Source organism: Lissotriton vulgaris, chromosome 11, assembly GCF_964263255.1.
Source record: "Lissotriton vulgaris chromosome 11, aLisVul1.2, whole genome shotgun sequence".
NCBI classification, from domain to species: domain Eukaryota; kingdom Metazoa; phylum Chordata; class Amphibia; order Caudata; family Salamandridae; genus Lissotriton; species Lissotriton vulgaris.
Genome location: NC_141699.1, coordinates 1,087,296,806 through 1,087,309,866, shown reverse-complemented (window position 1 = coordinate 1,087,309,866; position 13,061 = coordinate 1,087,296,806). Strand labels below are relative to the sequence as shown.

General features: G+C 42.0%; 1 protein-coding gene across 1 annotated transcript in view; it reads left to right on the top strand.

The window, feature by feature from the left end:
• The window catches only part of LOC147684192 (receptor-type tyrosine-protein phosphatase eta-like), a 134,252-nt gene that overhangs the window by 33,642 nt on the left and 87,549 nt on the right, over positions 1-13,061 (top strand). The window contains exons 5-7 of the mRNA XM_086942605.1: positions 4,643-4,897; positions 8,022-8,276; positions 12,501-12,755. Coding sequence (XP_086798731.1) covers positions 4,643-4,897; positions 8,022-8,276; positions 12,501-12,755 — 765 coding nt within the window. The remainder of the gene's footprint in view (positions 1-4,642; positions 4,898-8,021; positions 8,277-12,500; positions 12,756-13,061) is intronic.

Sequence of the window (13,061 nt, the reverse complement as noted above, 5' to 3'; positions counted from 1 at the left end):
GTGTAGTTCTTTGGCTGCAGAGTTGTGTTGGTTATGGCGGCGGGGGGGGATCGGGGAGGAGGGTGGTGTTGAGGTGTTCCTCTGTGATCTTGCTCCATTTCCTTCGTGGTGGGCATGGGTGGGTGTGGGTGCGGTGGTGGTGTTGAAAGTGAAGTGTACGCAGTGGTGGTATGTGCAGAGGGGCTGTGTTGTGCGGCTGAAGTGGATGTTAATCCCTCCTGCAAAGATGGGGTCCACTGTGCATCTGGCTGTGTGGGTAGGGGTGGGGGTGGCGACGAGCTGCTTCAGTCCGAGGTTGTCAAGGTTGTCAAGGAGGGTGGTGGGGTTGGGGTTGCTGCAGCTTTTGAGATGGAAAGTCAGGTGTCAGATGAGAATGTAGTCCAGGGAGGCGATGGCGTGGGGCGCGACGAGGTCGGCAATGGTGGTGGCGGAAGAGGCGTGAGGCCCATGGGGTCTGTAGATGAGGTTCCCTCATAGTGTGGTTGTGGTGGAAGTTTAAATCTGGAAGTGGAGGTGTTCTGTGTTGGCAAGTGGGTAGTTTGTGCGGGAGTTGGAAAGTCGGAGAGAGCTCTTGCGGGCGATGGTGAGTCCTCCATCTGGACGGTTGGGAGGTCCTCTCTTTGGATTTTGTATCAGTCGGGGATGGTGGTGGTGATGTTGGAGCAGAGGTGGCGTTGGTCCATGTTTCAGTGAAGAAGGCGACATCTGGCGGGAGGGTGGTGAGACGGTCCCAGATCTCCATGGCATGTCTGTGTAGTGAGGGCACTTTGAGGAGGATGCACATCAGGTCTTTGGTGGTGTGGGCATCCGGCGTGGGTTCAGCTGTCTTGGGGGGGCTGTTGAAGGTGAAGGATAGTCGGCAGTGTCGGCAAAACTGGCAGTTGTTGTTTCTCCAGGGGTTGAGTGCAAGGAGGGTGGCGGCGGTGTAGCAGTGGGGGGTCATTTCTCCAGGGCCGCTGGCCACAGTTGGGTCGCTGATGGGCGTAGAACGTGCTAGCGGCCGCCATTATGTAGGGTAGGGGGCGGGAAGGAGAGGCCTGGAAGCAGGAGTGGGGGCAGTGTAGGGGGAGGGGCTGCAGGGGCAGCAGCGGTGGGTAACTGGTGATGAATAAAATTAGGAAGAATTAAAGACTAATGGAAAGAAGATACCTATTTGGCAGAGTAAAATAAATAGAAAAGAGGAAATTAAGTAAAAATAAGGGCAGAGGAAATTAAAAGAGGGGCAGAGGAAATTAAATTACAGGCAGAGGAATTTAAAATGGAGAAAGTGTGAGCAGGGGACACAAGGCAGTGAGAGACAGGAGCAGCTACAAGGCACGAGAAAGGAATTGGACTGCAGGCCCAAACCCTCACCAGGAGGAGGGCTCAGCACTGCGGCGTGGAGGCGGTACTGCGGAGCTGCCAGGGACAGAGATGGTCCAGACTAGGATGCAGCCCAAGTAATTATCAGTGACTGAAAATAATTCCGGTTTTCTATCCATAACTTTTTTATATATTTCATCCTGTTATCAAGCCTAATTCATTGTCCTGCTTGTGGATCAGTTTCTAAACCTCATTAAGGTCACTCACTCTCAGGGTTGTTGCTGGCAGGCTAATGGAATGTAGCTTCCAAAAACCTCAGACTGGGAAAAGGTAATATTCTAAAAGATACTTTTCGGAAATATTAATTAAAACTCTAACTTTACCATTGAGTTGAGTTGGTAATATAAATTGAAAATAGTGGTTTGACATATTATTCTCCCAAACCTTTGCTAACAGAATTAATATTTTAATCTGCACCTCATAGGACAGTCAGAACGTTTCACAGTGAAGATAGCTTTCAGGGGCTTTTCAGTGTAGGAACATGGTAGAAATACATTTCTACATGTCCAATTTTTTAAAACCATGCACCCTACCTTAAGGGCTGCAAGGCCTAGATAGGTGTGACTCATTAATAATGAATAGGACGTTCTTCTCCTACCAAAAGAATTATTTTGGCAGGTCGGGCCACAAATTTAAACTAGACTATGGCAGACCTGAAGCCACGTTTTCCATTTCACACTACTGGATCCACATGTTACATTTAACCTTCCATGCTGTGAGTATAGATTCTACTCTATATACCGTGGACTTCAAAGAGAGTTATATAGGTGAATCAGGGCCTAGCCACATGTTCACATGTTTTAGGGTTCAGAGTACATTCACTGGGAATTTTTCCACACTTCCCTAATGTGCAAAATCTTCAAACATACAATATAATAAGCAAAGAAATGTATGTAATAGGGGCTCATGTTCCTTTATTTTTCTGTTAGTGCCCAATGTCACCAACAATCTGGATTTCACCGGTTACCATCGATTCAGTTTCCTTCAGTTGGCTACCACCAACTGGTAACAAAAGCTTGTACTTAATACAAGTGTTAGGATATCCAGGCTCAAATGTGACAACAGTCTATGAAGATGTGTCTATCACAACTTTAATACCAGGGAATTACTACACGTTCTTAGCCTCCGCTGTCTCTGGAAATGGTCTTCAGGAAAAGGGCAGCAGGATATCAGAATACACATGAGTATTTTCCAAATTAAATTGAAACAATTTGTATAGTTTGGCAATTCAGGTGCAATATCAATGTTCAGATGCTTTATATAACAATTTTAAAAATCATAAAATGATAATGCTCAATAGATGAATGTGCTAGACCCAATGTATACATTTATCCCGTAACAAAAGTTTTCTCCTGCTCATAAATCAACTGCCTTTTCACTTCTAGTGGCTAATGAATGCAAAGGATTTGTATAAAGTATGGGTATAAGAAAGTGAATTACTAATTGGGGTGAATGTTAGTCCACGAAAATGAATAAAGTCACTAAGCACAGTTAGTGAAAATGTGTAAAGCATTTAGAATTACCAAGAAAGTAAGATGTAAAAATCACAACACAAAAAAAAATCGAATTTATAAAATTAGAGGAATATGTAATAAACTAAATGACACCAAAAAAACAAAAATCCAAAATGGAGTATCGGAGACATGAAATGTGATAGAGCATGTGCTCGAGACCTAGGCATGATTACAGGCTGACTGCGACAGAGCACAGGTCGGATACACCAAACAGATTCATCCCAGTCAATGATTTTTACATTCTGACTTAGTCTCTGAAATGGAAATTGAAATCCTCTAACGGTGCAAGGTTGCAGACTGTAACTGAGGAAGTTGATTCGAAGCCAGGTAGCCTCTGGACATGGTCCCACTAAAGCCATCAGTTTTGGCAGGAAAAGCTCAGAGCCAAATAAGTTCAATTTGCGCAGCCAGGGAGGTTTGCTCGTTGGCCGAAAACTTTTCTTGCCTTCAGCCTGTCAAGATTTCTTCATTCACACTTGGGAGCATATTTATGATTTTTCCTGTGCAGGGTACCATAGCAAGCCACCTTGCTGCACTGCCCTGCATCACAGGGAAATGGCAAGAATGCACTATATTTATCCAATACTGTGCATTACTGTCCTTTTTCCTTGTGGTGATTCCATTTTGGGCGGCTATCGCCAATGAAGGCACCTTTGCACCATGGTACAAGGATGCCTGTGTTGTAAGCAGGAATGCTTTTTTGGAGAAGGGCACACCTCCTGCACAAAAGCAATCCTGGGAGGCTTTTTCCACTTTCTATGTGTGCTGCATATTGCAACACACATCGACAGTGGAAAAACCATCTCTCCTAGGAAGGCCTATCTTTTTGGTGCATTCCCAGGTTTACAAGGACTTATAAATCTGGGAATGCATCAAAAACCAGGAGAGTTATGTGGGAACACTCATGCAACACCCATGGAATGCCTACCCAGGGCAGAGAAATGCAACACATTGCTTTGGACTGCGTTGTGTTACTCCATATTTTTGAGCCACTCAAATCCAAGCAAAGGGGCATTGCGTGGTTTTAAAAATATGACTTAAAGATTGTGTAGCTCCTTCACCACATTGCGTGGGGCAAGGACGGCACAAACATGGGCCTATATATGGCTGCTTCCCTTTTTTGAAGCACAGCATGCTCCATCATGGCAGGGCTGCGGGCTGAATCTGGGAAAGTCACATTAAAATCAGAAAGGATTAGCACACTAAAGTCTGCTGAACATGTTTTTCAAATGGAAAAAAAAATGATGGGCAGCATGCAAAACAATGTCATACATCTACCCCAGTACAAAGAACCGGGCCCAAATCCATCATTTTTTTGCTCGGCATGCCATTCCAGTTTGAACCCATCCATATGCATTTCAGTATTGACCCTACACCCAATGGAAACAGTCCAGCCTGAACTGCCAGGCCAGGTCCTCCCTGGACTGGAAACAGGCATCCTAGGACCGGTTAATGGACAGAATGCAGAACAATGTCACACATTTACCCCAGTACCGAAATGGAATTCATTTCATTGGAAACAATTTCACTTTATTCCCTTATTTCACTTGGTTTTATGAATGATCATTACCTTTGACAAAGACCCTCACTTATTGCAAGCTATCCACAGAGGTTGATTCTCTCAGTTACTATTAGCGACATCCTGAGCAGGCTGCAGTCAGTCTCGAGTATTCCTACTGTGACATTTCTATTAAGAGATCAACCTTAATATAATTGCTTAAGAAATGTATGTTCTAGTGACTCACATTCCTTTAATTTTCTTTCAGTACCCAATGTCACCAATAATCTGGACGTCACCGATCTTACCATCGATTCAGTTTCCCTCAGTTGGCTTCCACCGACTGGCAACAAAAGCTCCTATTTCATACAAGTGTTTGGTAACCCAGCCTCAAATATGGCAATAGTCAAGGAAAATGTGAATATCACAAATTTAATACCTGGGAATTACTACATGTTCTTAGTCTCAGCTGTGTCTGGAAATGGCCTTCAGGGAAAGAGCAGCATGATATCAGAATACACAGGTGAGCATTTTCCATATGCAATTGAAACAATTTTTATGGTTTACCATTTCAGCTGTAATATTAATGCTCAGAAGCTTTTTATAACAATTTTTAAAATGATAAAATAATAATGCTCAGTTGATGAATGTGCTATAACCGTTGCATAAAGCTATACCCTAACAAAATGTTTCTCCTGCTCATATATCAACTGCCTTTTCACTTCTAGTGGCAAATTAATGGAAAGGATTTGTATAAAGTATGGGGATAAGAAAGTGAATTTCTAATTGGGGTGAATGTTAGTCCATGAAAATTAATAAAGTCACTAAGCTGTTAGGTCCCGGCAAAGTTAGTGAAAATGTGTAAAGCATTTAGAAGTAGCAAAAAAATAAAAGTCAAAATCACAACACAAAATACATGAAAATTAAATATATAATATTAGAGGAACCTGTAATAAATAATGACACCAAAAGAAAAAAAATCCAAAATGGGGTACCAGAGACATGAAATGTAAAAGAGTGCAGAAACAAATATAGAGACAATTTAAAGCAATTTAAAAATTTGCTAGAGACCTAGGCATGATTTCAGGCTGATTGTGACAGAGCACGGGTCGGATACACCCAACAGGTTCATCCCAGTCAACTATTTTACCCTCTGACTCAGTCTCTGAAATGGAATTTGAAATCCTCTAGCTGGGCAAGGTTGCAGACTGTAACTAAGGAAGTTTATTCGAAGCCCGGTAGCCTCTGGACATGGTCCCACTAAAACCATCAGTTTTGGCAGGAAAATCTCAGAGCGCAAAATACTTAAATTTGCAAAGACAAAGAGGCCCGCTCGTTGACCGGATATTTTTCTGGCCTTCGGTCTGTCAAGATATCTTCATTCACACTTGGGGGCATATTTATGATTTTTGCTATGCAGGGAAGCACAGCAAGCCACCTTGCTGCATTACGCTGCATCACAGGAAAAGGGCAAGAATGCACGCTATGTATCCAATACGGAGCATTTCTGTCCTTTTCCCTTCCGCTGGTGCCGTTTTGGCAGCCAAGTGCCAATACAGGCACCCTTGCACCATGGTGCTAGGTTGTCTTTTTTTTAGACAGAAATATTTTTTGCAGGAAGGAGCACCTTCACACACAAAGGCAATACTTTTTCCTCTTTCTATGTGTGCTGCATGTTGAAGCACACATAGAAAGAGGAAAATTGCTTCTCCTGGGAAGGCGTATCTTTTTGGTGCATTCTCAGGTTTACAAGGTATTGTAAATTTGGGAATGCATCAAAAACCATGAGGGTTATGTGGGAACACTCATGCAATGCCCATGGAATGCCCACCCAGGGCAGAGGAATGCAACACAGTGCTTTGGACTGCGTTGTGTTACTCCATATTTTTTAACCACTCAAAGCCAAGCAAAGCGGCATTGCGTGGTTTTAAAAATGTGACTTAAAGTTTGTGTAGCTCCTTCACCACATTGCGTGGTGCAAGTACGACACAAACTGGGTCATATATATGGCCCTTTTTTCTTTTTTGAAGCACAGCATTCTCCATCAGGGCAGGGCTGCAGGCTGAATCTGGGAAAGTCCTATTAAAATCAGAAAGTATTGGTGCAAGATTCTGCTAAACATGTCTTTCAAATGCAAAAAGAACAATTGATGGACAGAATGCAGAACAATGTCATACATCCACCCCAGTACAGAGATCTGGACCTAAATCTATTGTTATCTTTGCTCCCCATGCCATTCGAGTTTGAACTTATCCATATGCATTTCCGTCTTGACCAGCCCGAACTGCCCGGGCAGGTCATCTCTGGAGAGGAAACAAGCTTCTTAGGTCCGGTTTCAGGGTTTCACGCCATATCAGCCAAGATAGCTTGACTCCAGTGGCATCGGGAGCACAGACCCCATGTCTGGGCATACCCGTCTCACTGATGGTGACAAATGCAAAAAGAACAATTGATGGACAGAATGCAGAACAATGTCATACATTTACCCCAGTACAGAGACCTGGGCCTAAACCCTACGATTTTGTACACACAATGCCAATCCAGTTTGAACCCAGGCATATGCGAATCAGTTCCTAAACCTCATTATGGCCACTCACTCTCAGGGTAGTTGCTGTCAGGATAATGGAATTTATCTTCTAAATCTATCATGCTAGGAAAAGGTAATGTTCTAAAAGATACTTTGCAGACATATTTATTAAAAATCAAACTTTACCATTGAATTGACTTTTTAATATATATTGAAAATAGTGGTTGAACATATTCTCTAGATTCTCCCAAACCTTTGACAACAGAATTAACATTTTAATCTGCACCTCATAGGACAGCCATATTGTTTCACAGTGAAAATAGCTTTTAGGGGCTTTTCAGTATAGGAACATGGTCATAATAAATTTCTATATGTCCCATTTTTAAATACCATGCAGGCCTAGATATGTGTGAATCTTCAATAATGAAAAGGACGTTTTTTCTACCAAAAGGATTATTTTGACAGGTCGGGCCACAGATTTAAACTAGACTTTGGCATGCCTGAAGCCAAGTTTTCCATTTCACACTACCGGATTGCACAAGAAGTTCTGTAATCCACAGGTGACATTTAACTTTCCATTCTCTGAGTAAAGCTTGTACTCCATATACTATGGCCTACAAAGAGTGTTAAACAGGTGAATCAGGGACCAGCCACGTGTTTATATGTTCCAGAGGTAGGAGTACACACACTGGGCACTACCCCACACTTATGTGAAGAGTCTTCAAACAAGCAATAAAATAAACAAAAAAAGGGGGATGAAGACTGTAAAAGGGGCATTAGTTCAGAAGGGGAATATGTTTCATTTGCGTTCATAACTAAGAATAGAGAATAAGGAACCAAAATTGATTTTTTTTTTTAAAACAATTTCACTTTATTCCCTTATTTCACTTGATTTTATGAATTATCTTTACCTTTGGCAAAGACCATCACTTATTGCAAGCTATCCACAGAGGTTGATTCTCTCAGTTAAGGATGCTATTTACTATTAGTACCAACCTGAGCAGGCAACAGTCAGTCTTGAGTATTCCTACTGTGACATTTCTATTAAAAGATCAAACTTAATATAATTGCTTAAGAAATGTATGTAATAGGGACTCACATTCCTTTATTTTTCTTCCAGTACCCAATGTCACCAATAATCTGGACGTCACTGAAATTACCATTGATTCAGTTTCCCTCAGTTGGCTACCACCGACTGGCAACAAAAGCTTCTATTTCATTCAAGTGTTAGGTAACCCAGCCTCAAATGTGACAACATTCTATGAAAATCAGTCTATCTCAAATTTAATACCTGGGAATTACTACACGTTTTTAGTCTCAGCTGTGTCTGAAAATGGTCTTCAGGGAAAGAGCAGCATGATATCAGAATACACAGGTGAGCATTTTCCATATGAAAAGAAAATAATTTTACAGTTTGTCATTTCAGGTGCAATATCAATGTTCAGAGCTTTATATAACAATGTTTAACATTATAAAATAATTATGTTCAATTGATCAATGTGCTAGAACCGTTGCATAAAGTTATATTGTAACAAAGGGCCCCATTAGGATGATAGGTGGACTCCTGTCTGCCCACCATCCTAGCGGTGCCGGGACCGGCCGCCAGTGGTGCAGCGGTCACGCACCGTCAATTAGGATGCCACCACCACTGTGCAACTGGCATTCACAACATTGTAGCGGGCGGTGCTCACACCACTGCCTGCCACAATGCTGTGAATGGGTATTGTGAATTGGCATGCACAATATGACAGGCACCACAGGGTGCCTGCCACCTTGCCCATGCCAATGTTGGGGGGTACCATAGGTACCCCAAAGTGCAGCCCCCCCCCTGGGGGCCTCAATGGGCCCCCATAGCAAGTACTGCATGCCTTTGAATTGCGGAGTCTACGCCATGGAAAGGCATGAATAATGCCACATCATAATACGGATGGAGGTGTCTTGCAGACACCACCACCATATTGTGTCCCTTTTCCGCCCGGTCGAGATGCCGAACGGGGAAATGTGGCGGACGATCTTTCCGTCTGCCGCTGTGCCCCCGCCATACTATTATGGTAGGGGACAACCAGGGACTTATGGCAGGCAGATAGCTACCGCCTGGCCAGCTTTGGCAATCCACCCGCCATCATAATGGGGCCCAAAGTTTTTCTCCTGCTCACATATCAACTGCTTTTTCACTTCTAGTGGCGAATTAATGCCAAGGATTTGTATAAAGTATGGGTATAAGAAAGTGAATTACTAATTGGGGTGAGTGTTAGTCCATGAAAATTAATAAAGTCACAAAGCTGTTAGGTCCGGAAAAATTATTGAAAATGTGTAAAGCATTTAGAAGTACCCAAAAAGTAAAAACTTAAAATGACAACACAATAAACATGAAAATTAAATTAAGAAAATTAGAGGAACGTGTAATAAACTAAATGACACCAAAGCAACAAAAATCCAAAATGGGGAACCAGAGACATGAAATGTAAAATATTGAAGAGAGAAGCGCATAACAAATAAAGAGACAATTTAAGGTAATTTTATCATGTGCACGATACTAGGCATGAGTTCAGGCTGACTGCGACAGAGCACGGATCGAATACACCCAACAGGTTCATCCCAGTCAACGATTTTTACCTTCAGACTTTGTCTCTGAAATGGAAGTTGGAATCCTTTTTCTAGGCAAGGTTGCAGACTGTAACTGAGGAAGTCCATTTGAAGCCAGGTAGCCGTTAGACATGGTCCCACTACAGCCATCAGTTTTGGCAGGAAAATGTTAGAGCAAAATAAAGTTCAATTTGCAAAGCCAGAGAGGTCCGCTCATTGACCGGATACCATTCTTCCCTTCCACCTGTCAAGAGTTCTTCATTCACACTTGGGGGCATATTTATGATTTGTGCTGTGCAGGCAAGCAAAGCAAGCCACCTTGCTGCATTGCCCTACATCACACCAAAATGGCAAGAATGCGCCATATTTATCCAATACGGCGCATTTCTTTCCTTTTTCCTTGCGGTTGTGCCGTTTTAGTAGCCTATTGCCAATGCAGGCACCCTTACACCATGGTGCTAGAGTGGGAGCCTGTATTGTAGGCAGGAATGTATTGTGCAGGAGGGAGCAACTTCCTGCACAAAAGTAATCCCTTGAGGCTGTTTTCCTCTTTCTATGTGTGCTGCATCCTGAAGCACACATAGAAAGAGGAAAAAATGCCTCTCCTGGGAGTTCGTATCTTTTTGTGCATTCCCAGGTTTACACGGTCTTGTAAATCTGGGAATGCATCAAAAACCATGGGAGTTATGTGGGAACACTCAAGCAATGCCCATGGAATGCCCACCCAGGGCAAAGGAATGCCACACAGTGCTTTGGTCTGCTTTGTGTTACTCCATATTTTTTAACCACTGAAAGCCAAGCAAAGCGGCATTTTGTTGCTTTAACAATATGACCTAAAGTTTGTGCCGGTCCTGCACTACATTGCGTGGTGCAAGTATAAAACAAACAGGGTCATACATGTGGCCCTTTTACCTTTTGTCGAGCACAGCATTCTCCATTAGGGCAGGGCTGCAGGCTGAATCCGGGAAAGTCACATTTAAATCAGAAAGGTTTGGCGCAAGTTTCTGCTGAACATTTCTTTCAAATGCAAAAAGAACAATTGGTGGACAGAATGCAGAACAATGTCATACCCCAGTGCCGAAAGCCGGGTCTAAATCTATAGTTCTTTTGCTCACCATGCCATTCCAGTTTGAATCCAGCCATATACAAATCAGTCTTGACCCTGTGCCCAATGGGAACAGTCCAGCCCAAACTGCCAGGCCAGGTCCTCCCTGGACTGGAAACAAGCATCCGAGGACCGGGTTTGGGGTTTCACCCCTCATCAGGGATGATAGCTTGACTCCAGTGGCATTGAGAGCATGGGGCCCACGTCTGGACATACCCGTCCCACTCAGGGTGACAAATGAAAAAAGACCAATTGATGGACAGAATGCAGAAAAATGTCAAACATTCACCCCAATACAGAGATCTGGGCCTAACTCCATCATTTTTTTGCTCACCATGCCATTCCATTTTGAACCCATCCATATGCCAAACAGTTTCTGAACCTCATTAAGTTCACTCAATCTCAGGGTAGTTGCTGTCATACTAATGGAATTAGCTTCTAAAAACCTCAGGCTGGGAACATTTAATATTCTAAAGGATACTTTTCTGAAATATTTATAAAAAATCTAACTTTACAATTGAATTGAGTTATTAATATATATTGAAAATAGTGTTTGAACATATTCTCTAGATACTCCCAAACCTTTGCTAACAGAAATAATATGTTTATCTGCACCTCATAGGACAGTCAGAATGTTTCACAGTGAAGATAGCTTTCAGGGGCTTTTCAGTGTAGGAACATGGTCACATTAAATTTCTACATGTCCTATTTTTAAATACCATGCACCCTACCATATAAGCTGCAAGGTTTTGATAGGTGTGACTCATTAATAATGAATAGGAAGTTTTTCCTCTGCCAAAAGGAATTTTTCGACAGGTTGGGCCACAGATTTACACTGAACTTTGGCAAGCCTGAAGCCAAGTTTTCCATTTCATACTACTGGATTGCAGAAAAAGTGCTGCAATCTACAGGTGACATTTAACTTTCAGTGCTGTGAGTATAAATGATATTCCTCATTATATGGCCTTTAAAGAGAGTTAGATAGGTGAATCAGGGACTAGCCACATGTTTACATGCTCTAGGAGTCAGAGCACATACACTGGGCACTGTTACGCAATTCCCTAATATGCAAAGTCTTCAAACATGCAATAAAATAAGCAAGAAAGTGGGTGAATGCTCTAAGGAGTATTATGTCATATTGGTAATATGTTTCGTTTGTGCTTATAAGTAAGATTAGTGAATAAGGAACCAAAATAGAATCCATTTTATTTTAACTAGTTTTACTTTATTCCCTTATTTCAGTTAGGTTTTATGAATTATCTGAATCTAGTCTGACATCTATGATAGTGTATATATGCACTGTTTATTGGTGCTCTGTTTGCAGAACATTGGACTTCACAATGTGAAAGATTGATTTGAGGGGTATAAAATGCTCTGAATTGCAAGTGCTTAAATAATATCTTATTATACATAGGACAATGAATGCTGCGTTTCTGTATCCAGACCACATATTTTCCTTCACTTGAGAAGAATTTGCAGTGCATGACAGCTTTTAGTTTATGGGTTTGGTAAACAATGTGGGTATGTATTGTATGACTTGCATTCTAAGTTGATTGACCGAGACATAAAGCAGTAAGCGAGATTGTTCATTGCTTGATAACTTTACAGCGTTGACATTAGAGGGATATCTTTAGCATCCTTAATGGCCACATTCTGATGACCTTTACCAGTATTAATTGTCTTTCACTTCTTGGTCAGTTGTTATTTTTGGCAAAGACCATCACTAAAATATCTGCAGAGGTTGATGCTCTCTGTAAAGGATGCTATTGACTATTAGCACTATCCTGAGCAGGCTGCAGTCAGTCTCAAGTATTCCTACTGTGACATTTCTATTAGGAGATCAAACTTAATATAATTGCTTAAGAAATGTATGTAATAGGGACTCACATTCCTTTATTTTACTTTCAGTACCCAACGTCACCAATGATCTGAACGTCACCGGTATTTCCCTCTATTCAGTTTCTCTCAGTTGGCTACCACCGACTGGCAACAGAAGCTTCTATTTGATACAAGTGTTAGGTAACCCAGCCTCAAATGTGACAAAATTCAATGAAGAAGTGTCTATAACAAATTTAATACCTGGGAATTACTACACATTCTTAGTCTCAGCTGTGTCTGGGAATGGTCTTCAGGGAAAGAGCAGCATGATATCAGGATACACAGGTGAGCATTTTCCATATGAAATTGAAACCATTTTGACAGTTTGCCATTTCAGGTGCAATATCAATGTTCAGAACCGGAGAAATTAAATGTAAAAGATTTAAGAGAAAAGCGCAGTAACAAATGAAAAGACAATTTAAGGTAATTTTGACATGTGCTCGAGACCTAGGCATGTTTACAGGCTTACTGCGACAGAGCACAGGTCGGATGCAGCCGACAGGTTCATCCCTGTCAATGATTTTTGCCTTTTGACTTAGTCTCTGAAATGGAAGTTGAAATCCTCTAACGGTGCAAGGTTGCAGACTGTAT